General features: G+C 41.9%; 1 protein-coding gene across 4 annotated transcripts in view; it reads right to left on the bottom strand.

Annotated features, from left to right (window-relative positions):
* LRRC1 (leucine rich repeat containing 1) overlaps positions 1-27,778 on the bottom strand; it is a 131,257-nt gene that overhangs the window by 37,262 nt on the left and 66,217 nt on the right. For all 4 annotated transcript variants that reach the window (XM_013045517.2, XM_004771852.3, XM_013045519.2 and 1 more), the window contains 2 exons: positions 10,149-10,227; positions 6,473-6,562 (listed from right to left, as the gene is read on the bottom strand). In XM_013045517.2, coding sequence (XP_012900971.1) covers positions 6,473-6,562; positions 10,149-10,227 — 169 coding nt within the window. The remainder of the gene's footprint in view (positions 1-6,472; positions 6,563-10,148; positions 10,228-27,778) is intronic.

Genomic DNA, 27,778 nt, shown 5'->3' with positions numbered 1-27,778 from the left:
CTGGGTCTCTTATATCTCCATTTGAATTTGGGGCTCAACATGTCAATTAGTGCAAAACAAAAAAAAATGCCAACTAGAATTCTGATGGGGATTGAGTTGAATAAGTAGATTTATTTGGGTAGTATTGCCATCATAACCATACTAAGTCTCCTAATCCATAAACACTGAATGTCTTTCCATTTATTTAGGTCATTTTTACCTTCTTTCAACAATGTTTTGTACTTTGCTATATACGTGTCTTTCATTTCTTCTGTTATATTTATTCCTAACTATTTCATTCTTTTTGGTGCTTCATAAAGGGAACTGTTTTCTTAATTTCATTTTTGGTTTGCTCAGTGCTAGCATATAGAAATAAAACGGATTTTTACATTTTAATCTTGTATCCTGTAATCTTGCTGAATTCATTAACTAACTCCAATAGCTTTTTGTGGATACTTTCTATATAAGATCATGTTCATCTGCAGGCTAACCCATTTTTGAAAAGTAAAAAAAAAAAATCAGTGTGGGATTTGAGTAGAAATTGATAAAACTGATCTCAAGAAAAATATTTCATTAGCATGTTTTTTGAAAGACAAATTCACTTACACTTTGTACCAACATTTGAAAACTCCTTAAAGCAAAAGTATCCTTCCTGGCTTTACCGGTAGAATCCTCCAAGACATTTTAGTGAGAGTAAAGCAAAAAAGTCATTGTTCACCAAACATTTTTTTCAAGGGCCTATCTGAAAAGTCAGTATTATTCAGCCAGTGTCCTTAAAGCCTACCCAAGCCTGGGAACTCTATGAAGACCATAAGGAATGCTTCCCTTCTTGGCTGTTGCCTTCCCATGATAACTGGCAATTTCAGTGATATGTAGTCATTTACTTAATTTTACCCCCAGGGTTTTCTAAAAGGGATATAAAGAGGTCTTTATAAAATGCAAACATGTAAAAAACTTCATGACATAGAAAGTGCAGGTTCTTCATGGAACAAAGTAAGTTCAAAACCCCAGCTCTTCCAGCCACCAACAACACAAATCTGGGTGAACTATCTATCCCCATTTCACAGGCAAAGCTTACGAAACTCAGGATGGTTAACACTAACCACGAGTAGTATTGCTGTACTGATGCTGTATATGTGCCTAACAGAGCATCCCCCCCTTGTAAATGTCAGCAATACAGCTCCTCCAACTCCTCAGTTTCCTGCAACTCATGGTATAGCTGCTCTCACTGATCATCAAAATTAGCTATGAGCTTTCTCATTTTTGTCTCGTAACAAAAGCAGAAAAGGAAATGTGATAAATGTCAGAACTGATATTAAGAGGAAGAAGCTTGGGATGCCTGGGTGGCTCGGTCAGTTAAACGTACGACTCTTGATTCCGAACGGGGTCCCGAGATCAAGACCCACTCTCCCCCTCCACTCCTTCCCCTACTCTTACTTGCTCTAAAAAATCCTAAAGCAAAGAAGCTTACCAGTTCTTCTGGCGAGATTTTTTTCCACCCTGAAAATATATACTAAAATCTGTCCCTAATGGCTCCTTTTATCAGGGAAACTAAGCAATTATTAATGGACAACAATTATTCTTCATTAGAAGGTTTTAAGAGCAATGGAGATAGGTTTCTTTTTTTCCATAGTTTCTTCTTTCATCAACACTATGGCATTAAGCCAGAAAAGTGACTGCATAGGAACATGCCAATGTGGTCCTCAGAAAGCTTTAAGAACCCAACTGGGTTGCCTCATCAGGTTGGAAGATAGCAGAGTGAAGGAGGTAACACTGTGCGTCTGATCCCGGGTACTCATTCGTTATGTCAGAGCAACACCAGGGTTGGTCTAGACACAAAGAAAGTTTAACAACCAAAGACTCCCCCACTTACAGCGTACAATATGATCCAGGTGCAAACACTTGAACACTGAACCACTAAACCTCTATGTACAGATAAAAGACTAATGCGCTCACTGTGTGGGTAGTAAAGCATCGGTCAGGGAACCTGTGCGTTGAGGATCTACATCACCTCTTCCCATCGTTGGAGAAGGCTTGACAAAAGAGGTAGAATTTCAATCATTTAGTGAGGACAAACCTCGGCCAGTTGGTAAAGACAGGAAACAGGGAAACAATTTTAAAGCTCATTGTCATGACAGGCTCTGAAGCCTTGCACTGGCTTTGAGCAAAGCGTGCTGGGTCTACATCACGGTAAAGGCTCCATGGTGCAGTAGACAAGTAGTACTGGGCAGCAGCAACAGTGGTCTCCACACTTCACTTGAAAATTATTTGCTGCAGACTTTTTTCAGGCAAATATTAAATGCAACATCAATATAATCAATAAATTTGTGCCTGCCCTGGCACAAACAAGGATCAGCAAAGCCCACCCACCAGAGCACCTTTCGTACTCTCCACAGTGGCAGAGTTCACTGCGACCCCTAGGGACCTGAAAAAGAACTGAAGAACCGCCATCCATCTTAACTGACTCCTAGTCTCTTCCAGAATGGGGGTCCTCACACACTTAAGTACACAGATGTACTTTTCACTTAATGTTCTTTAAGTAAAAAAGAAAGCATTTAAAAATATTTTATTAAAAATTTGAATAAAAAATCTTTTGTGCTGTCAGTGTGAGAGCCCTGTATTATGTAGCCAATTTTTTTGTTTTATGTCTGGGGACAAAACTATTGGTTCTAAATTATTTTAATGCTTGGTGTAATGGCTATGCTAGGTGAAAAAAATTCTTCACAAGTTACACTGACTCTTTCAAGAAGAACCATATTCTCACCTTCATTTATTAAATCGTCATACTAATTTTTAAAAGTATCCTCTGCTTATGGTAAGATCTTTATTGAAATTCTGCTGATAAATCGTCCCCGCCCCCCGATATCAGTCACTTGTTTAGGAAGACTTATCAGAAGTTGCTGTGTTTTTGTATCTTTAACAAAAAAGAATTTTAAAAACAAAATCTTTTGAAGACGAGTTAGCATCTCACTCACTGTTAAACATCACCTTTACTTTGAAGGACAAGGTACCACACTAATGTGCCATCACAGAAAAGGGTCAGCAAATTGGGGACATTACAACTTTTTAGTAAAAGAAAAAATGTGTGACTTTGCATGAGGGAACCAGTGTGCTCCAGTGTGGTTCAAAAGATTTTCGTGATTATTCCTCGTCTCATTGAGATGTATTAGAAGGACTCTACTCTTCCAGAGACTTGCGTTATTAAAGTAACCACAGTGCTGGCACCTGGCCATGGAGTGTAGGATGTGAGCTGTAGTGCTCTGCACCCCTGGAAAGCACGACCGCCGTGTGATGCCAGTTCCCTCCCACACCCTGAAGGCCAGGGCTCTGTGCTCCCCAGTGTTCCTAAAAGGGCACTCCAGGATTCAGTGGAGCAACAATTTCGGCTCTCATGCACTGGGGTGCCCAGGGAAATAGCAGCCAGCTCACAGGCACACCACAGAATACTTGACACTTGAGAGGGACACGGCAAGACTCCACATCTTTTAGCCGCTACGTGAACCACGAGCTCAGATCGTTCGGTTTCCACACTAGACAGCGTGACATTCCTTCTAAGACATTGTATCTTCGCAAAGCTGGGTTTTCAGTGACAAAAGGCAACTACCGGGTGAAAAATCAGTGTAGAACGGGAAAAGAGGTGGTGGTGTGAGAGGCTGGGCAGTGCCCAGCAGGGACCTACATCCTGCAGAAATATTTGGCAATGTTTAAAAATGAAATAAAAATATTTATTCTTTCCATTTATAGGTATTGCTTTTTCAAATAGCTACCAGGTTGTTAGGGCAGAAGTACTTAAGTTGGTTAGAGTTACCTATTTAATAACTGCCCCAGTTAGATATCACCAGGGCCACTAAGAAAAGGTTGCTATGCGCTAGGAGTAGTGGGAAACACGGGGCAGAGACCATAAGAGTGTGCTCCTGTTCCAAATTTGCCATCAACCCCCAAACACTCCTCCAGTTGCCCGACCATTGGCAAACCAAACACACTATGGGACAGATGCTCACTGGTGGCCCCAGCTTTGAGGCACGGCAGTTGGCTTGCCCTAAAGGCCTCGCACTCTTCTCCAGGCTGGACGCTCCTGCCTCTCGTGAGATGGCCTATGTCCTTGACACATCCATAGCTTTCCCAGTTCATGCCCAGTACTTGCTAGTTGCTGAAAAGAGAAACTGAGGTCCCATTTTCAGTGATGCTCAAAAGACAAACACTGAGGGGGCTGGGGCATTTGACCCATAAGCCAAATTAATTTACACAAAAACTATCATTTCAGAATCTACAAAGATAACAGTGACTCTGATCATTCAGATGTCCACTTCATTCAGATGTCGTCCTTTCCAAATTTTTTTGGAATATCAAATGTTTGTGCCTGAATTATAAAACCATACTATCTCTGAGTAGTTGTTTGGTTACTAAGTATTTGGTTCGGTGCTCTAGAACCATTTCCTCAAGAAACCATTTGGGAATCCCCTGGGAAACTGAACAATTGTTTTTATGAGGTAAGTCCATAAGTTTCAAATACTGACTTGCTTAAAAATGTAGTATACTTATGCATTTCCACAACAGTTTGCCATTTCAACTGTTTCAAGGTCCTTTTCAGCACAGTCTAGGACGCCAGAAGTGCCCAATCTTTTCTAAGGAGTCTGTTCTTTGTTCTTTTCTACTAAGTGAAAACTTGCTGTTACTTTAGCGTGCATAAATCTTAAATCCAACAGGTAGAAATCACGGAGTCTCTTCTTTGATTAAAAATAATAACAATCAGGAACAGAAAACTTCCCTTTTCTCATGTTCACAAATTGACCTAATAGGAAATAGTTGATTCACTTATCTGCCTCGTATTCTTATTTCCTGGGTGATGATTCACCACAGGGTACAAATTCAAAGTGAGAGTTTGTTTTAGATGCAATCAGTATACATAAGGCCATAATAGTAACACAAGATGATTAAGTCTAAAATCAAAACAAAACACAACAGTACCCTTACTATTGACAGAAAATGGAGATAAACAAGAAATCCTAAAAACACTGACAGAGTACATATACTAACAGAAAAGATGGAACAAAGGATATGTAATTTATTCTAAAATGATTATTAACACTTTCCAGTAAAACAATACAGTGGGGAGTGACAGGGGTACTTTTGTCTATAAGAATATATTTTCTCTCAAAGCATTCAGGCTTATTAAAAAGGATATGAACTGGGAGACAGAAGGGGTGAACAAGCAGGCAGTGGCAGGCTGAGAAGGAAAAGGAAGGAGAGTATCAAGGGAATTAGATTCCAGAGATTCCTGAGGAGGAAGGGGAGTCAGTTTAGGTATTTAAATGGCTACTACTATATTCATTAGAAATACATCAATCTTGACACAGCAAAAGCGGTAAGTCATGAAATCCACAGTATGACATTATTGTTTCCTCTGCAACAGATCCCATAAACTCAGAGTGTACTGGGGGCTTCCTGTCTCCTTCCCCTCCTGAGACATTAAGGACACAAATCTGCATCAGCAAGTCTACTGACAAATGTTTAAACAGCTTGCATCTCAGAAAAGCATGAACTTGCAGGCTGAAACAGGGGTCAGCCGGCTGTCTTCTGCCTGCATAGGAGGGAGAGGAGGGCAAACTTGTCTGTGAAAAACAGGCTACTTCCACAGACCTCTGGAGAGAGACCCTTTGCAGAACAGACATCTGTCAGACACACTGCAGTTCTCAAAAACGAAATTTCTGTTTTGCCTTAGGACTCAGGCAGGACAGGTGAGCACAAAGGAAATCTTTTATGACCCTGGGGAACACTGGTCCACCAGCTTTGGTCGGCCAGGTTGGGCTTTTAGTTTAAGTGGTAAGGCATGAATCATGAGCCTGACTTAACCCACTGCATGTCCTGGAGGTACAGAAAAGATCTGCTGAGATAATTAATTCATCTGAGGGAATGAGTAAGAGAACATTTTTATTTCTTGACATAGCCGTCCTCCCTGACCTCTAAGCCAGGAACATGGAAATGTACTCATCCCAACCCATCAGTCTCCCAGTTCCACACCTGCTCTCCAAACACACTGTCCCCCCTCCCCCACTATTCTCTGGTCTGTATGGACAAACACTGGTGGACACAGCCGCTGTTCAGTGGTACCCACTCCAAGTTTTCAATAAAATCGCCAAGAGTCATAGTTCCTAACACTACCACTACCTAATTTATTAGCTGCCTATACGACCGGCGTGACCTTGTTTGCTTAAGTTAACTACTTTGGAATCCAACAGTTTGAAGAGCATGTCCAAACAAATTAGGTTTTTCAGTAGTAACAAGCAGCATTATCATTTTTGGCCCTTAAAATGTAGGGGCAACTGAAAGCAAAAAACACTGGAGTCCGGTTATAATCCTTCTTTAGGGTGAGATTTGAGACTGGATAAGAGGCTTTCTGAGTAGAAAAATCAGAGCTGTAAAAGAGGAGGCTGAAGTGGATGCTATAAACACCCTTCCACCCTGACATACACAAACCTCACAAAAAACTTACTTGCCAATATTTTCAGGCAGGGACTGCAGTGAGATGTCATTTACAGAAAGACACGTCAAATTCTGTAATTCAGGAAAGCTTTCTGGCAATCTGAAACAGCAATGACAACAAAATGTTGTTAACTGAAAAAGAAAAGTGCATGTACAGTGTAAACTAGACATAAATACAATGAGTTTTGCCATATGTTAACTGAAATAACCTCCTATAAACTAAAGTATAAAAGGCATGTTTGCCTTGTCTTTCTAGACAGAAGACACTGATAAGGAAAAAAACCCACGGCTTGATTTACCTAGAAGTACAGAGGCATGATAAATGCTTGGTGGGGGGATCCAGAAATAATTAGAAAAGATATGCAAGCTCTCAGAATAAAGGAGAACAAATGCTGTGGCAGAAAGAAACAGGTAAATAGCTGCTGAAGCGGAAAGTGACTATGAGTGAAAACACTTGATTGATTAGCAGAAAATAAAGAGAAAGTTTAGCCCAGAAGATTATAATAAAACATAGCATAGCAGCTTAATAATTTTTGTTCTGTAGATTATAATACCCAAGGCAAAGCTATGAATTACTCAGAAGTGATCAATTGACAGCAATTGCTGCTTTCTTAATATTTTTCTTTTAACTCGATTTAAGATGCCAGTCACTTGAGATTATTATATGTTTCACTATGTTCTACACAAAAGGAAATTTTTATACTTCCCTTAAATTCTACTGAAGAGTTAGGTTTCAAAATAAAAATATTCAAAAACTTGCAAAGAAAGCTCACTTTTAATATTTCTATGGTTACCTCCAGTTATGGAGGAAAAAAAAACTAAAGTTAAAAAGATCTTGTTGAATCTAAAATGCCAAAGGTCTTTATACATAAATCTGCTGATATAGACAACAGAACACATGACCCATTTTTTTTGGAGGGGGAGAAGGAGGGGTAGGAAGAACTTCTTGCTTTAGCGATAGCCTCTGCATTAAAATCTTTCATTTTTTTTTTCTTTTCCTAGGTTCCTTTTTTTAAAAAGCAAATTCTAGGTTACTGTTTAACATAAAATATAGGTAATTCTAAGCTTCAAAAGCAAATCCAAGCCCTGTAAGATGAGAGTTCTAGGATTTTATTATTATGAGTGAGATACATTCTCAGGAATGGTGTTGAAACCTCTTCCATAGCATAACAGAGGTAAGATTTTTTATTTATACTTAAGAAGATGCAACTACATCTGCTTACCTGAGTTTCTACTTAAAGTACATATCATTTTATAAAACTAGCTAAAATGATTTTCAATATAAAGAAAATGTCTTTTTAAATGGCCAATTTCCTTTTTTAACTGGCTGTCAGCATTAAGGGCTGAACCTGTAAGTGTGAGGCGGAAGCACAGACATCGGGCTCAAAGAAGGGAATTCTAGACTGAGCTACCACTCAGAGGCCACATCATCTCAGAAGGTCATTTAGCCTCTCAGCCTCGTTTCTTCAGCCATAAAATAAGTAGGTCAAACTCAATAATGTTTCAGGTCCTTTCCACTCACAGATAAGTCGCCATAATTCTTAAAGGAGTGCACCTGCCAAATCAAAAAGGCTTTAAGAAACCTCCCAAATGTGAAGCCAGGATAAAAACTGAGTAAAGCCTCCTACAATGTGGGTGTGTTCTGGTCCAGGGAGTTTTGAGATAATGCTAAAGTCATGTGTCAGCAGGCATTAGAAAAGGAAAACTAAAGAGGGAGAAAAGGGGATTAAGCAATTGAATGGCTTAAAAAAAAAAAAAGGAAAAAAACCTCCAGGGTAGCATAATGAGTATTTCCCAGCTGCCTAAACCTACACGCTGCCTTAAGGATAAATAGCTTAGTTCAGTTTACTCCATTCCAGAAATTAAGGGAGAGCTGGAGGTAAAATGATAAACAACAGAGGAATATAAGTTAACTTTCTCAGTTTAATTGGGAAGTCTTGGTCAAGGTAAAAACTTAAATATAAGTTCCAAGTGTTAATGAAAAAAGTACACATTGAACATCTCAGAAGCCCCAGAGGGGATTCTGGGGAGTAAGTAAAGGCTTCCCAAAGAAATGTCATGCGGAATATACACCTTACAGGAGTGCAGAAAGAGCAGAGAGTGAAACAAATGACCTATGAGCACTTTATAACAGCGAGTGTGACGTCTGACACAGGCAACCAAGGGCAATGAACGTGGAAACACAGGCCAAGTTCAGACACAGGAAAGGGGAGGCGGCCCAACACCTGGAGAAACAAGGACTTTTCCTCGGGGACAGGGACTACAGAAAGGACTGAAGAACAGGGACAACTGTATAGAGGATGGTTAAGAAAAAAGACAAGACTTGAGGGCAGTGATGAGTTAGAGCTCACTAAATTTACTGCTTTTCATAAAAATAGATATTATTAGTAACATAGTCACTGAAATCCAAAAGAGGAAAATCAAAAATATTTTTAAAAACATATTTACTTCTTAAAAATACCAGATATGGGGAAAACAACACCAAATAGACATTCCCTGGTATTCCATACCCAGAAAGACCCAAGCAATGGATGATATGTAGCTCAAATTTTAACCTCATTTCAATTTTCCTATTAAAAAAAAAAAGAAGAAGAAGAAGAAGAAGAACAGAGGGAAGTGGGAAGAATACATTTATTCTGAGGCTCTTACAGAGTCTAGAAATCATAGACATGGACCCACCCGGCTTAGAGGTACCTCTAGAACTTCTCCTGAGGACTGCCTCTGCATTGCCAGGTGTACAACAATTCAGGTAATCTGGCAACACAGGCACCTGGAAGCCAGTGATCAGTGGCCTCATGACTCAGCCAGCAGCCATGAGGAGGGGCTCATAACAGTGCCACTCAGCTATGCCCAGGCAGGGTGCTGTGTCATACCAGAAGAAGCAAGATCAGAAGCAGTAGTAGAACAGCGACAGGTGGCTCTATGTGGAGGAATAACCCCAAGAAATCCTCACAGTTATTGCTAAAGTAAGGAAACAGTGATGAGTGATATGAGCAGAGTTTTTGTTTGTCTGTTTTAGAGGGAGAGTTGGAGGAAAGTTGAGACAGTAAATATGCTTCATTACTGGAGTGGAAAAAACATCCCTTATTAGGACTTCTTGGATAAGTAGAGGGTAAGCTCTCTGGGAGTTTAGAACTCAGCCTTACCCCCACAAGATAAGCAATAGAGTATTTATTAACTACTTCGGTGCTTCACATGGCTTCAGAAATGTAGTCCTCACTCCTGTTTTGTATACTACTCCATGGTGCCTCCCCTCACCCAATATCTATCTGTTCAATGTTCCATCAATAGCACATGTGTGTCTTTCACTGCGCAGTGTGATTTATAAACAAGTATCTGTGAAAGTCAATTAACCTTTTTTTAAAGATTTTATTTATTTATTTGACAGAGAGAGATCACAAGTAGGCAAAGAGGCAGGCAGAGAGAGAGAGAGGAGGAAGCAGGCTCCCCACAGAGCAGAGAGCCCAATGCGGGACTCGATCCCAAGACCCTGAGATCATGACCTGAGCCAAAGGCAGAGGCCTAACCCACTGAGCCAACCAGGCTCCCGGAAGGTCAATCATCTTTGATAAAGATAGCCATCCATCTAGGTACCCCCACGATGGGTGACCAGGTTGTGTTCATGGTTTGGTTCTCAAAAAGGGTATCCTCAGTACTACAGACAGCAAAGCAAGCAGAAAGGTTACCTAGTCAGTGGGTTTCCGCTGAAGTCAGCTATCTGCAGTGCTTTACAGAATGAGATGCTTTCTGGAATTTCAGGAATATCTGTAGGAGCAAAGAAAACATCTATCATTTACCACCATCATTACCACTTTTCATCATCCTCAAGATGGACAAAAGTCACAAGAGAATATCTAGTAAGTACTACCTCTACCTAAATGAGGCATGGATTTCTATTTTTCTATCTTTATTTTATATTTGCTTTCCTAATAGAAGATATATTCTTAGTAGAAGCACATTAAAGAAAAACTATGCAAGAGCCAATGAATGGACCTTATACCAAGTGAAATAAGTCAGAAAAAGACAAATAACATAGACTCAAATTATATGTGAAATCTTATAAACAAACCCAAAAACAACCCATGGAGAGATCAGATTTGTGGTTACCAGAGGGGGGAAAATTGGATGAAGGTGGTCAATGGTACAAACTTCCAGTTAGAGGACAGGTAAGTACTAGGGATGTAATATACAACATGATGACAATAGCTAACACTGCTCTATAGTATATTTGAAAATTGGTAGAGGAGAAGTGCTATGGGTTCTCATCAAAGGGAGAAAATTTCTTTTCCTTTCTTTCTTTTCCTTTTATCTATATAAAATGATGGATGTTAGCTGAGTGGTAATCATTTCACGATATATGTAAATCAGACCGTCATACTCTCTACCTTCAACTTATATAGTGATGAATGTCAATTAGTTCTCAAGAAAAGCGGATGGGACCACCAAGTCCCATCACCCTATCAGAAGTCACAGATGGCATTCTGTCGTAATTCCCAGTAAGCTAGTTTTTCTTATATTTTCACATAGTTATATCAGTACACAGTATTCCAGAGTATGCATCTTTAAATTATGGGCTTTCTTCTTCTGGGTATAAACACAACAATTTGGAAAATACACAAAAGTCCAAAGAAGAAAATAAAAACCAACAGCATTTCCATTGCCTGGAGATAATGATTTACTTTGATGTATTTTTTTCACTGCCATCACACACATGCACACACACACAGTGTATATAAAAAGATTATATTTCAAAATACCAGATTCATGCTGATTTGGGCTTTTTTAACTGTACATCATTTTACAAACTTTTCTCCATCTTTATTTGTCCAGTTTGCCATTTTTAATGGCAGAAAACCCACTGCATATATTTTCAAATTTTATTTAATCAATCCCTCATTGTTAGACATTTAGGTTGTTTCCAAGTTCCTGATGTTATAATTATATTTATATCCATTTCTGATTATTTCCTTAGGCTAGCTCCCAGAATTTTAATTACTGTGTCAAAGGCATTAGCAAGTCTACAGTCTTTGGTAAATACTATTAAACTGCCTTAGAGGAAGGCAAGTTTACTGTTTATACTTCCATCAGCCTGTACAAGGTGCCTAATTCAACACTTCTCTTCCTCCTTTCTTTTTCTTACTTTTAAAAACTGCCAATACTGGGGCACCTGGGTGGCTCAGTCAGTTAAGCGTCTGACTCTTGAGTTCAGCTCAGGCCATGATCTCAGGGTGGTGAGATCAAGTCCCGCATTGGGCTCCACATTGGACGTGGAGCCTGCTTAAGATTCTCTCTCATCCTCTCTCTAGCCCTCTCCCTACCCCGCTCTCACTCTTAAAACAAACAAACAAAAAACCCTGCTAATATTATTGGTAAAAATAGCCTGGCAACATTTTGTTTTATATTCCTTTTATTACCAATGAGGCTGAATATTTTTCCCTATGTTTGCTGATCACTAAGTATTTTGATTTTGAAATGACCAAAATTGTTAAATTTCTCTTTCTCTTGGTACAAAACCTGGGGTTACAGCTTTTAGGAATTTAAAGATTTATTTTATAGCATTTAATTTCAAGGAAACATTTATTTTGGACATATTAACATTAAGAAGACCTTAAATAGAAAAGGTTCTCCTGGTCCCATGCTGTTTCTTCTACTAATTATACAAGTACAAGCCGAGTCAAAACATACCTAATATTTCTCAGGTGGGAGTGGCACGGAGAAGAGAGAAATAAAGGGGGAAATGGATGCCCTGGTCCAGCAACCGCAAAGTAATCAGAAGCTATATAAACGCCTTTAGTTCAAACTTCAAAGCCAAAATCATTTAAGTTTGTGGTAACATTCTTGTTACACTCCTCTCTGCCTTACATGGTCATATAAGGTAGTAAAGAACAAACAACATGACCCTAGTTTCATAAACATCACAGCTATACACACACATCCACACACACTTAAGTCTGGAATGGATTTTTTTTTTTTTAAAGATTTTCTTTATTTAGTTGACAGACAGAGATCACAAGTGGGCAGAGAGGCAGGCAGAGGGTGGGGGGGAAGAAGGCTCCCTGCTGAGCAGAGAGCCCGATGCGGGGCTTGATCCCAGGACCCTGAGATCATGACCGGAGCCAAAGGCAGAGGCTTAACCCACTGACCCACCCAGGTGCCCCTGGAATGGATTTTTAAAACACCCAAACATTTGGGGGTCCTGAGGTACAAATATACTAGGCGGGTCTATTAGATGTATTACTTTATTTCACCTCAATATAAATTATTTTAACTTCCATTGTACAAAGGGGACAGTAAGGCTCAGAGAAATGAAATGACTTCCTCATCATCACAGGCCTATTCCACTGAGTGCCTGAGCCTTCCATGCTGAGATCACAGCACCATCGTGCTTAAGCATGAATGACCACACACAAATCCATCACAGAACAAGCACAGCTATCTAGGAAGTGAGGCAGTGACATGCTGTGGCCTGCTTTGGTCTGAAAGGTGCTGGCTGGCCTGTGCACTCCATGACAGTCCCTCTTCTGCCACTGCTTCAGGCCTGGTGAGTGGTCTTTATAAGACTGAGGAAAGAGGTGTATGCATCATACCAGGAATGTCACAAGTGCCAAAGAAGGTCAAGTGGGACACAGAAGTACACATTTTACATCAACTTGCTGCTCTATCCTAGACAGGGGGAAAAAAAAAAAAAAGGCAAGGAAACAGAAAGAGGAAAGGTATGTCCATTAGGTATCATCTTTAATATTCTTCAGAGCACTGGAAACATCACTGAGGCTTGGGAAGATGGGTTTGTCAGGGGAACACATGAAAAGTGGCTCTGAGAAACTCTCATCAGGGCTGGTCTGGAATCTAGAGATCTGAGGGTAACAAAAGCAAGTGCCAGAGAACAGCACAGCTGGACTCAGTCCACGCAGAGCTGACAAAGAGGTCTACTTCATAGGAAGGCATTCCCTCCTTAGGGTAACCTGCTCATACACACAGGAGAAGTAGCAGATCAGCAAAGAGAACACAGGTCTCCTGACTCTCAAGACCATTTCCTTCTATCATATGCACGTTCTGAACTTAAAGAAAGAGAATGTATTTGCTTGTGCAAATAGAAGCTTTAGATAAGGATAGCAAAGGTGTGGTTTGAAGAGTCCTGAGTACAGGTTTGCTTTAGGTTGCTAAAAGTATTGGAATAAAAAAACCAAGGAAGTGGGATGCCTGGGTGGCTCAGTTGGTTGGGGAGCTGCCTTCGGCTCAGGTCATGATCCCAGCGTCCTGGGATCGAGTCCCACATCGGGCTCCTTGCTCGACAGGGAGCCTGCTTCTCCCTCTGCTTCTGCCTGCCATTCTGCCTGCCTGTGCTTGCTCTCTCCCCCTCTCTCTCTCTGATAAATGAATAAAATCTTAAAAAAAAAAAAAACCAAGGAAGAAAACATCTTCTCGTCCTTAAATACCCAGCTAAAATGTCATATACTCATAGACACCTTCCATGGGTCCCAAGATGAGACTGGATTCACCCACTCTCAGGCTTCACCTTTGTGAGAGCTGTGACAGTTTTAATGATTTTGTTTGCAGTCAATCACCTTTATTAAATTCTGTGTTCATTGGAAAGAAAGACCTTGTGGGTATTGTCTGTTGCTGCTTCCCTAAAGCTGACACAGTAGTGAGCTTAAGCAGTACACAAGTGCCAAATGAATAATAGGCTGACGTTACTAAGCCCCTATAACAGTTGCTCTCTCATTTGAGTCATGAACTCTCCCCATAAGGTTAGTATTATATTCATTTTACTACTGGTAGGAACACTGCTTAGTCCCAGATCTTTGACAAGATGGAATATAAAGCTTTTAGGTTATTCTCAGCTGAAATCCCCTTTGATCCTTAAATGTTTTGCTCAGGACAAACAGGAGGTTTGAGAGCAAAAATATGAAAAAATATGCATAAATGCCACCTTCTCAATGAAACCTAGGCTGAGCACTAACCTCATTAAAAAACTAATTTGAGGGGCGCCTGGGTGATTCAGTGGGTTAAGCCGCTGCCTTCGGCTCAGGTCATGATCTCAGGGTCCTGGGATCGAGCCCCGCATCGGGCTCTCTGCTCAGCAGGGAGCCTGCTTCCCTCTCTCTCTGCCTGCCTCTCCATCTACTTGTGATTTCTCTCTGTCAAATAAATAAATAAAATCTTTTAAAAAAAAAAAACTAATTTGAATCCTTTCCCCATGCAATTCTTACATTCAATTTCCAAATCCTTCTCATATTCTCTAATTATTGTTCCTGGCCATCTTTTTCTGTCCACTCCTACTGTTATCAAGTTAGTTCAGACCTCAATCATCTAGATGACTGGAATATCCTCTTTAACGGTCTCGCCCTGTATCCAATTTGTCCTCCATCAAATCCAAAGAGCCACAAAAGCAATCTGCACCAGTCTTCTGCATTTGCTAGTTTCATGCCCAAGTGCAAACTACTTAACCTACCTGTGCCTTGGTTTCCTTAACTGTAAAATGAGTCATCAACAGACTTTTTTTTTTTTTTAATGTCAGCACATCATACCTTTGGTGCAACACAAGTTCAGAGAAAAGAGAAAATTAGACAAAGGAAACTTACATTTTGAACCAAATAAATAAGAGTGGAGGAGAAACCCAGGCATGAATGGGACAGTGAATACAGTGAGGAGAGGGTAAGTCCTGGGGACAGAAGGTACAGTATAAACTTCAGGATATCAATAATGGAGTATGTGAAGAGAAGGCTGAAGCAAGCTCTTGATAACAGACTACCAAATGCCAGGTTGAGCTATTTACAATTAATTTGCTAGACAAGGAGTTTCCTCTTCTATAAAAAGGGGAAATCACCTCTGGCTTAGGGATGTCCCAAGGATAAAGCAGAGTAGCACGAATAAAAGCACATGGCACTCTGTCTGATCTCTTTCATTAATATTTGAGGGAAACCAGTAGAGAGGACCACTGGTTTCCATTCAATGCCAAATAATCTGAGGAATAACATTAGCATTATTAATAGAGATGAGACTATTTAGAGGGCTTTTGCCATTGTTTTAACTATCTGAGAAGCAGTAATGATTAATTTCTGAACACCTATTTACATAAAAATATTAAAAATAATGAGATTTTCATCTACTCATTAAGGAATGTACCCCCAAAACTTCTACCTCCAAACAACCACCATAGTTCAAGCTTCTGTATAAGGTGAAACAAACAAATTTTAATCATATTTTTCATTATTTCAAACTGGCTTTGTCTCATCTAATCTAAGAATAACAGCATAAAATTTGATATTTACAAAATGTCTATGAATGATTATAAAATTAAGTAACCTTTTCCCTACAACTTTCTTAAGATAACCTTTAATTTGGACCCACTCTAAGCCATGATTATTTCTGAATCAGAATTGCCTCAAATTAGTGAGATATAATCGTACTTAAAAAATAAAAATAGCGAATCTGTAGTTTACCAATGTGACCGTTACTACAGTCTGTATACGGGAAATGGAAAATTACCCCTAACCTCTGTCAGTGCAAAATATCTTCACCGCCACCATAAAACAATCCTGGCACCATTAGCCCCAGGGCTTCCGAGACAGACTACAGCTTTCACCACAGATACAATCAGTTAAATAGTAATTTAAAAAGACATACTCTTTCCTGGACATCCATTTGTAACACACCAAGCTGAGATTCTACCTTCCTCACTTTCCTGCCCCCCAAAATACAGAGGCTTAGCCCACATTCTTCAGTGGGGAATGAGGGCTCTCTTCCTACATGCCCAGAATCCTCATGGTAGACCACACCCTTCCTGAAAAGCTATTGCCATTTTGGGACCCCTCTAGTGATGGAGATAGACTGGACTGATGGATGTCTCAGGTTTCTGCTAAGCACACTTGAGTTTACAAACGTCCAGGGCATTTCCTTTCATGGAGGACTGTGCACAGACAGTCTGTTTTGATGGTTGTCGTAGGCAGGCCCCTGGCCAGGGCGGCCTCCGCCATTAAAAGATGGCGCCTGGCTAGTTGCCAGGTTAGGATTGCCTCGTGAGACTAAGCAGAACGCCCAAAGAGGAAGTAAACAGCATTGGTTGCTAGCGAAGCTGTTGGTTTAGGTGCACAGCCTGATTCGCTACCTCCTGTACCCTGCTTGCTGATTGGTCATGTAAGCGTATATAAGTGTGTAGACTTGCGGAAATAAAGAGAGAGAAGAGAGAGAAGATGCATCCGAACCAGGGTTCTTGTCGTCCTTGCGGGGCGAGGGCGATAAATGGCGCTGTCACCCGGGAACTAAATAAAGGAATCTTGCAAGGTAATCCGCAGGAAAGCGGGGAGTAAAGGTCCGCAGGTAAGCGGGGACATTAGCCACGTTCAAAAGTGGGAATTCCGCGGTAAAGCGGGGAATAAAGGCCACGTTCAAAAGTGGGAATTCTGCGGTAAAGCGGGGAGTAAAAATAGAAAAACCTTGCAAGGGAGAATTCCGCAGGTAAGCGGGGTAAAACCACGACAAAGGTGGTGGGAAACTTGTACAAGACCGCAATAAGAAGCGGGGCGGCCTTAGAGCCGGGATTAACTTGTACAAGTCTGCAATAAGAAGCGGGGCGGCCTTAGAGCCGGGATTAACTTGTACAAGTCTGCAATAAGAAGCGGGGCGGCCTTAGAGCCGGAATTTAGCGGTGAGTCTTTAACGTCCGCATCTGTTGTCTGTGTGTTCATAGTGGGATCTGAAGTATCTAAAGTGCAGTTGGAAGGGTCTTTAGAAGACCTGCTGAAAGCCAATGGAACTCCACTAAAAGCAAAAACTGCTCGGGCCTTTTTGAATACAGTGGAAAAGGTGGCTCCATGGTTCCTAGATGAAGGCTTGCTAAACATACCTCAATGGGACCACTTAGGGGAGGATTTGAAGAAACAGGATGCTTTAACTCTTCGCCTCAAATTTAACATAACAAAAGCACAGGCACAGGACAGAGTAGTCGCCTGCAGAAATTGCGTGATCTTACTACCTGCACCGTCCTTGAGGGTTAATCCTAAGGGTTTGTTACCTAATCATATATGGCATAGGGATGTCACACATGTTTCAGAATTTGGAAAGTTAAGATACCTGCTCTGTAGGTACCTGCTCTGGAATAATTTTCGCCTCAGTGCATACGGGGGGGGAAAAATCCAGAGATGTTATCACCCATTGCCTACAGACTTTCACCGCATGGGGAAAGCCATGCCAATTAAAGACAGATAATGGTCCAGGCTACACCTCACAACCCTTTAAAGCCTTCCTACAACAACTTGACATTCACTTAATACATGGAATACCCTATAATCCACAAGGACAGGGTGTTGTGGAGCGTGCGCATCTTACAATAAAAAATGAGCCTTATAAACAAAAAGGGGGAATAGGGGACACCTTCAGGTCCCCTAAAGATAAGCTCAACACCATTCTCTTTATTTTGAATTTTTTAACGTTGGACAAAACGGGTAAATCAGCTGCAGACAGACATGCAAGTGATGCTGCTGCTTCCCCTAAGCCTTTAGTACTTTGGAGGGACATCCTCACAGGAAAGTGGAATGGACCAGATCCAGTGTTAGTATGGAGTAGGGGGTCTGTATGTGTTTTTCCACAGGAAAAGGAGGCTCCAATTTGGATCCCAGAGTGGCTGGTGCATGCAGCCTTGCCTCCAAACACCAGTCATGATGCTGAAGATGCTGATGATAACTCTGGGGATGCTACACCTCCTGTGGCAGACTCAAGCCAGAGAGCTGTGAGCAGTGGTTAAAGCATGGCTATATCCTTTACCACTGACTAACTCTTCTCTCATATTCCCTCCTCTCCCTTTGATGCATGGCAGGTCTGTAACTTGCTAGGAGCATGTACTGAAATCTCAGCAGTGTCCATGTTAAATGGTGGCAAATTCCTCAACTGTTCTTATAAACAAAATGACTCTAGTACCTTTGAGACAACAGTTAATGTGTCTTGACCCAATAATATTACTTATCAGCCCACTCCCATATGGGTCTCGCCACCATTCCTTTTCCTCGTAACAAATACTAGTGAGCTGAATGGTACGTTGAATTGCACTAAGAATTGCTACCTTTCCCAGTGCTGGAATGTCACGGCCTTCAAGCTGGCTGTGATTATGTGTATCCCTACCCATGTTCCTATCCCAGTTTCCATTCCAGAGGACAAGTTACCGGTGGTGCTATCCAGAAAGAAGAGAGATTTTGGTATCACAGCCGCCGTTGTGACAGCATTGTCTATATCTACAGCAGCTGCCATGGCAGCAGCAGTCTCGCTTGCTACAACTATACCCACTGCGGAAGCTGTGAACACCTTGCAGAAGGAACGGCGGCTGCCCTTCAAACATAGACTCAGATCAGTGCACATCTGCAAGCAGGAATCCTGATAGTCAACCAGAGAGTGGATTTGGTTCAAGAACAAGTGGACATATGGGGGGCCCTATTGGGACTGGGATGTATAGTACCCTTCCTGGCAATTTGTGTAACTCCCATAGCCTATACTAATATGAGTGACTTACAGAATGTGTCCCGACAGCTCCCAATACTTGCGGGGGAATTAGTCCGCAGAATTCCAAAACTACACTCAGCAACCTGCTACTAGGCATAACAAGAATAAATAACACCAGAGGTGAGCTTGCAACCCTCCCAGAGATAATCAAAACATTGCAAGATGTGCTAACCTTTACGAAACAATGGGCTAGCGTAATTGGTCTGATGATAATCCTCGTAGTGGGCTTGATTCTGCTAGTAAGGAAACTGGAAATTTGGAGGCGACAGCAACATAGGCAACAGCAAGCCATGGTGCAGGCCTTGTTAGCCATCGAGGCTGGGACATTCCCCCCAAGTGTGGCTAAGTATGCTGGATCGGTAGTCAACGACGGGTAAGATTTGTGGGGGAAATATACCAACCTAAGACAGGACGCAGATCATTGATATCTGCCGTCTGATGACGGGTAAGGATATTCCCCGCCACTGACAACCTAAGACAGGCACGATCCCTGCCATAAAAGAAAAAAGGGGGAGATGTCGGAGGCAGGCCCCTGGCCAGGGCGGCCTCCGCCATTAAAAGATGGCGCCTGGGTGGCTCAGTGGGTTAAGCCGCTGCCTTTGGCTCGGGTCATGATCTCAGGGTCCTGGGATCAAGTCCCGCATGGGGCTCTCTGCTCAGTGGGGAGCCTGCTTCCTCCTCTCTCTCTCTCTGCCTGCCTCTCCGACTACTTGTGATTTCTCTCTGTCAAATGAATAAATAAAATCTTCAAAAAAAAAAAAAAAAAAAAGATGGCGCCTGGCTAGTTGCCAGGTTAGGATTGCCTCGTGAGACTAAGCAGAACGCTCAAAGAGGAAGTAAACAGCATTGGTTGCTAGCGAAGCTGTTGGTTTAGGTGCACAGCCTAATTCGCTCCCTCCTGTACCCTGCTCGCTGATTGGTCATGTAAGCGTATATAAGTGTGTAGACTTGCGGAAATAAAGAGAGAGAAGAGAGAGAAGATGCATCCGAACCAGGGTTCTTGTCGTCCTTGCGGGGCGAGGGCGATAGATGGTAGCCCCCATACATTGCACAAGTTCTTTCTGGATAAATCAATTACTCACTGGCATTTCTCATTTTATATAAATAGCATCTCTTTTCCTCCTGGGCTCAAAACTTATGTGACTTTAGTAAGTGAGAATACTAGGTTCTCTCCACGGAGAACATCATAAAAACACTACACAAAACAAAAGTCTTAGGTATTTTATGGCTACTCTCTAGGGTTATCTAATTCATGTTGACAGCATTTAGACATAGGAAGTTTAAGAAGCCTAGAAATGCTTAAAGAAATCAAATGCTGACATCCCCCCCCGATTAATTCGTCTTTTTTTTTTAAGATTTTATTTATTTACTTGACAGACAAAGATCACAAGTAGGCAGAGAGGCAGGCAGAGAGAGAGGAGGAAGTAGGCTCCCCACTGAGCAAAGAGCTAGACGCTGAGCGCTGGATGCGGGGCTGGATCCCAGGACCCTGGGACCATGACCCGAGCTGAAGGCAGAGGCTTTACCTCACTGAACCACCCAGGCGCTCCTTAATTCTTTTTAAAAAATTGCAAAGAATAACATTTTAAACTTCTGGGCCTATTATGTGGCAAGTTGGTAAGTTGAAAAAAGTTATTTTTGAAAGTGGGGCAAGAGCTCTGTAAGCAATCATCTCCACTCGTTGCATCAGCAAGGTGGCTGTGTTAGCTTCATTAGTACAAGGTGCTAGCTAGCAAGGTTGGGGGCCTGGATTTGGTCCAAGTGTGGGGCAGCCTCTTTCCCTGGACCCAACCGTGCTACACTCTGAGGACACTTTGTGAAACTTGTGACTGAAAAAACAGCCACGGCTGTGGAGCCTGTACTGAGCCCTTAAAAAAGTATCATGCATGCTTCTCACCACTCTGCACAAATTAACTACCGGAAGTCTTCACCATAACTAGGAAGGCTACAGAGATGGCCTCCATTTTCTGGATGAGGAACAGAGGCACGGCAGGGGTACGGGCCTGGCCAGTAGGCAGGAGGGCCAGGCTTTGAACGTGTGCCTTCTCCCTGCAAGAGCCTGTGCTCCTCACTATAAACTTGTCTTGTCTCTAGAAAGAATGTGTGAGGTCAGGAGAAACCGCAAAATCCAACCCAAGGGCCCTGCTGCCAATAGCTGCCGGCGTGAGCTACTTGCGGAAAGCCTAGGGGAGTGCTGCCTCTGAATCTCCAGACACTCAACTGAAGGGAGCCTGGGGAGGGGGCGGGGGGGGGGTTAGGAGGGGATGGGGAGCACCATCCCATCTGACAGTTTAGGACAGTTTCAAACATTTTGCTTCTCCCGAATTAAACAAATTAATTAAACAAAACCAAATAATCCATTTTCAAGATAATGTAATAAAAAATATCGAAGTAACAAGGAAGCTTTAAATTTAATCCTGTGGCATGGTTAATCTTAACTTTCGGTTATGACGCAGTATTGAAGCTGAGTCTAGTATCTGATTAATAAGATAACAGTAAAATGTCTCCTCTTTATTTCTTGCTTAATGTAACTCCCACCAGGCAAGAGAAAGAATTTAACCAATACCACTGACAAGAGTGCAATACAGTGTCATGAAATTTCTATTAAACCTTTGAATCCCCTCAGATAGACTGGGCCTCCCACAGCGCCCAATACTTCTCTCTGTAAGCACTCTGTTCAAAGGTGATTAGTGATAAACATTTACTCAATACCGTGCTTCCCCCTAGATGTGTCCTCCACTAACACAGGGATCAGATCTACAAGGTCTCTCAGGGGCTCCCCCGTCTTTACCACAGTGTAGGTCTAACAGGCGGGCGTCCAACAATACTTCCTCACTCACTGCACTGGGCCTGGATCAGAAGAGAGATCTCAGGGCCAGCACCCTCACTTAGCATAGGTAAACATCCACTGCTTTGAGCCTTGGGTCCCTCACAAAGGGCGTGTTCAGATTATCTGCCTCATCCAACAACCAGGGCTACTGAGAGGTACAATGAGGTAAGATACAGGATAACTTGGTAAAGTACAAAGATGGAAAAGACTAAAAGAGGGGAGAAAAAGGCAATTCTCCTTAAACAGCACTGACTGGTTTTGAGTGTGGGTCACTTTTTATATCAACTTCTGGGATCTGGGGCGAATGTTTTCTTGCCTTCCTCTTACACCCAACACAACACTCAAACTAAAGGGGAAAATGTCGTCAAGAACTTCTATCAAAAGACAAAAAATAGGTGTTTAAATAAGTCTTGGTTGTTAGTATCCAATCTTTTTTTTAAATTTCTTTTTTTTTAAGTTTTTTTTTCTTTTCTTTTTTTTAAAGATTTTATTTACTTATTTGAAAGAGAGAGAACAAACACAAGTGGGGGGCAGAGGCAGAGGGAGAAGGAGCCTGCCCACTGAGTAGGGAGCCAGACACAGGGCTCCATCCCAGGACCCTGGGATTATGATCTGAGCTGAAGGCAGATACTTAAACCAACTGAGCTACCTAGGTGCCCCTATTAGTAACCGATCTTAGAAAAAGATTGGTGTAACTACATGAACTGTTAACAAATTTGAAGACAGTACCTCATTACCACATCACTGATGTTAAACCAAGTCAGAGACGAAGGAAAAATAATGCAGCATAAACAGACGGAGCCATCACAAAGAAAGTCACCCTGTGAACTGCCCTGCAAAGAAAAACTGGGCAGAGGCAACCCTAACAGGAACACAGCAATTCACAGCGTGCGCATGGACACCAGAGACAGCTAACCTTGCCTAAACGCTGCACCGACATTCAATAATCCACTTCAAGACTTGTTCAAGGATGAACAACTGCCCATCAGAGTTTAATTACATTTATATTTCTAGTCTATAAAGGGAAAGTATGTAAGACGTGACCTAAAGGTATTAACTGGATTTAAATAAAATAAAAATTTTTAAAAAAGAAAACGAGGGGGGCGCCTGGGTGGCTCAGTGGGTTAAGCCTCTGCCTTCGGCTCAGGTCATGATCTCAGGGTCCTGGGATCGAGCCCCGCATCGGGCTCTCTGCTCAGCAGGGAGCCTGCTTCCCACCCCCCTCTCTCTCTCTGCCTGTCTCTCTGTCTACTTGTGATCTCTCTCTGTCAAATAAATAAATCTTAAAAAAAAAAAAAAAGAAAGAAAGAAAGAAAGAAAATGAGGGCCATGGCTCACCCTGGTCAGTGCTGAGCGGACAAACTCAGCTGGCCATCATGGTGGTGCCTGTGTGCACACTTACACACATACATGCAGCCCTCCTTCAGTTATACAGACACTTTACAGTTTCTAGCACAATACTGCTGCTTCCAATGAAGATCAAAAATTGCTACCCAATGGCCTGGTACTCAGAGGAGCCTCTTTTGAAGTTAATCACCTAACAGTTATTATCACTGCCACCTCAGCCACAAGTGGAAAGTCAGGCACTCAGAGAAAAAGCTGAGGATAGACTCAAGATAAGGACAAGCGACAGTTACAGCTCTGAAAAAGAACTCCTCCCCTCCAATCCCGGCTGTTCCATTCTGGCTGTACCATGGGGCTAGACAAAGAGGAAGAGCCGCCATCCTTAGGGCCTATGACTTATCAGGTTCTGCAAAGGGCATTTTGCATGAAGCATCTCTAACCCCGACAACTAATTCTGAGATTAACAGATGCAGAAGCAGGCTTGGGAACATTAACTAGATTGTCCATTGTAGAAGAGCAGAGCTTTGAAATTCTAGTTCATCTGCCTCGGGGCTGAGGAAGCCAGAGAGGTAGCTACTGAGGAGCGGGACAGTCAGATCAGTCAGATCTGATCAACTCCAAACAGGCCAAATAAGAGATGCCTGGGGAAATGACTATGGAGAGAAAGAGGAGGTAGAAACACAAGCCTGCAACTCTGAGCTATACCATTTGACAGGCATTTCACATGCAGGTAGGGGTGGATGCACAGTCTGAGAAAGCAAGCAAATGTGAACCTCCTGTTATGGGGCAGGGGCCACCCAACAGGCAGAGGGAAGAGAACTATGGGGGCACAGCCAAGAAGTCAGAGAGCAAAGAGTGTCACCAAGCGACAATCAACAGGTAAAGAAGAGGTGGACTTGGCTACTGGGAATTTGCTGTGACCTTCAAGAGGAAACATGGTTTGAGGGGAAGTCAAAAAACGGAGGCCGAGAGGCCAGTTTTATCCACTGGCTTCTGTGGAAAAAGAGAAAGGGAGTATAAAGCAGTAGGGGCTCAAGTCTAGTAAGAGACACAGGATTCCTAATCAGTAGACAAGGCAATTGGGTGGAAGGTGACAAGATTTTCTGATCATGAAGCCAAATTTATCTAAAAGGACAGCTGTCTTCTGTTTCAGAAATTATATCCTGCCTGGAAGGCTGAAATCTCTGTCTTTTACAAAATGGCATTGATAATTTTCCTTATCAAAATAAAGAACAACCCTGGTGTCATAATCCCATTTAAAAAAATTGTAAGGCCCCATTAAAAATCTATAAGACTGAGAACCTGGGAAAGTATGCCTTCAAAAAGCCTGGAGGAGAGGAAAGGGTTTTGTAGCTTGAGGGAGATACCAAGGTCAAGGGAAAAGTTCAAGTTAATGTTTTTGGGTTCGATTTTTTTTGTTGTTTGGAAAATTGGTGAACAGGGAGGCAGACAGAATGGGAGAAAGCTGTGAAAGCACATTCCCATCTTTGCCCAGAAGGCAACAAGAAGGGCGGCACAGGGAGGGAGAGGAGACCTGGAGAGTATGGATTTCAGAGCTCTGGTTATGAGAAAAGGAGAAGGGAGGAGCCTGGGAGAAGGCAGGCTCCAAAATGGAGAGCCGACACATGGATGAGAGCCACTTATCCATAGCAGAGGCAAATGACAAAATCCCATGATCCATGGTCTTAAGAAGAAACAAGTCATCATACTATGAACGATTCTTAGAAAAAAACAAAAAAAGAAAAAACAAGAAAGGGCTACTGGGTGGCTCAGTGGGTTAAGCCTCTGCCTTCAGCTGGGGTCACGATCTCAGGGTCCTGGGATCGAGTCCTGTATCGGGCTCTCTGCTAGGCGGGGAGCCTGCTTCCTCCTCTCTCTCTACTTGTGATCTCTCTGTGTCATATAAATAAAATCTTTAAAAAAAAAAAAAAAAGAAAAAGAAAAATGGGAGGGTCCTATTACCATGGAATCCTTATTATGTATAAAAAACCATCAATGGAGATCTGGCCAGACACAAAATTCAAACACTGCAACTTATAAACAACTAGTGGAGAACAGAACAAGCGTGCAGATAGGGATGCGGACAAGCTGTAGTGAAATACTGAATGCTGTGACTCTGGGCACACTTGGTACATCATATTGCTTCATTGAGAATTATTTACTACTTGGGTAAAACAAGGTCCTTGTGTGCCAAACAGTCTGGCTGATTAAGACACTCTGAATGCTGTAACGCTGCTTGCCTGACTCGATCCTGCCTAAAATATCTGGGATTGTCAAACAAGACTAAATATGAATCCATGAATCAAGTCTGCATTTGCTGCCACAGCTGTTCCTCTGGGTGTGCAGGGGGAGAAGAAAATGCTAAATGGAAATTTTTTTCAAAGGCATCATCCCATTTATCATACTATTCCAACCACCACAGACTCGCCCAGGAGGCAGCCAGCCTTGTAAACCAAGGCCTAATTCCTGCCTGAGCAGCCTTCCCCATGCCTGTAAAGGCACAACGTGGAGCAGAAAGCCTGACGCGGGTCTCTCTGTGCAGAGAGCGCCATGGAAGGCCCACAGAGGAAAACTTTGTCAAAGTTTTATTTTAGAGTCTTGGTAACTTCTGCTGCCAAAAAACTTTCCCAGCCCAAAAGGTTTTTGCCTAATTCCAGCCACAATTACCGAAATAACCTTTACGCCTCAGCTTTTCCTCCCCTGCAGAGTTCTGGCTAAGCAAACACAAATATGTCTTGAGACACAAGACTGCGATTTGCAAATATAAAAATAAATTAACCAAAAGGCAAAGAAGAATTACAGAATTGTAAATGTTAAGTTTCATATAGAATAATGGAAAGGGGCAAAAAAAAAAAAAAAAAAAAAAACCATGTGGACAGTTTGGCATTTGGGTGAGTAACCCTGTTCCCAGAACAAAATTCTGAATAGCGCCTACTTAAACCTCTTGGTAACAGCAACTAAATACCAAAACCTAAAAAACAGGATTTGTATTCATCTCCTACTTCCACATTCATTCAAAACTGCAGTTTAATTTAATTATTCCCATTTAATAGGGAAAAAATTAAAATGACTGGTGTTTATGCATCAAAATTCCCTAGGAAAATTCTAAGTCTTCCAATAGATGAATGCTCTCGATCCAAAAAATTAAGTCTTCAACTTTGCCCCAAGTCTCCTCCATCTTCCCCAGACAAGAGTCCCTCGCCTGAAGTGCAAATCAGGGCCTGTGGTTAGACCCTTCCTTTGCATGAATTCTATAAGCTTGTTTCCCTGTCTCATGTTACCTTTTTGAGTATACTTAATCTTTGCATGAGGATCTGTGACTCTTGTCAACCGAAATTAAGCATCCTACTAAATGTGTTCTCTTCTCACACCCCCACACCAAGTACAGTGTTTGTGAATTGACAGACTCAACCACAGGCTACAATGAGTCATTTAGACCCTAAAATCACTCTGGGTAACAGAATAGAAGAGAGGGTGCAGGGCCAGGAGTGAATGCAGTTCTCCAGAAAGACAAGAAGCCATGTGGCCCAAATAAACTAGCCAAAACACGGATTCTCAATGGCTGTCACCAGCTCTTTCCGAGGTGCATCCCTAACCTAGGTCTACTGAAACCACTGCGTGCTCCAGAGCCTAGGGATCCTCAATTTCAGAGTACACTGCAATCACTGAGAGCACTTACTTAATGATAGGGCTGGCCCCCCTCCCAGCAACTGTTTCACCAGGTCCAGGGTCCAGGGAAGGAATCTGCCTTTTTAATGCAACACTCCTGGAGATTCAGATAAAGAAAGTCTTAAAGCTGCTCCTGAGAAACACGGACGCATTTAACTTAATTGGTTCTCAGTCCTGACTGCGTATCAGAACCACCTGGGGCCAATCATCACTTGCGATTCCAATAAATCCACCTGGGGTGGGATTAGGGCAGTACTTTAAAAAGGGCTGAATCTAATATGCAGCCATGTTAGGAACCACTACCCATGAGGCCCTGGTCATTTTAGTGTGTATCTGACAATTACTTGTGGCTCCCATCCATAATTTACCTCTGTAATAAAGCTATTTCTGCTCTTAGACTGAAGCAGAGCCAACATGTAAAGGCTGTGTGTGCCGAAGGCTGTGTTAGGTTGCCTCAAATGGGACATAAAACAACACGTAACAAGGGAAAGTGGTTTGTTGTTCAGTTGAAGATGGGGAGTGGATGGAAAGGGGAACTGCTTGAATCTACTTGAATTGCCTCCTTCCTATATTTAAGTAGAATGAATTTTTAAGAAATCTCTTTACCTATACTACAAGCATACCTTTCCAAAAGTAGCCCTTTAAAAAAAGAGGTTAAACTAGAAAACAGAGTGCAAAAGGTATTCTAAAAAGGGCTCAAAAACATGTTTACATGATTCATAGAAATATTGTAGAAAAAGCTTAATGGCTTAAAAATTACTAATTGCCAACTGACAGAAGAAAACATATGCTATTTATAATGTATTTAACTTCTTAAAAAGAATCAAAATGTATACATTAAAATTAGTATTATCCCCTGAAAGTAGTCATCACATGAGAAATGCATACAAATTCTTCTGGCACCAACACTTGCTAAATGTTCTGGAGCTCTTTCTTAGAGTTACAGTGAGTGGTTTCTCGTAACTCAGTGTTTTGAGAAAA

Source organism: Mustela putorius, unplaced genomic scaffold (assembly GCF_011764305.1).
Source record: "Mustela putorius furo isolate JIRA1106 unplaced genomic scaffold, ASM1176430v1.1 tig00003983_pilon_pilon_pilon, whole genome shotgun sequence".
NCBI lineage: Eukaryota > Metazoa > Chordata > Mammalia > Carnivora > Mustelidae > Mustela > Mustela putorius.
This window is presented reverse-complemented; position numbering and strand designations above follow the sequence as displayed.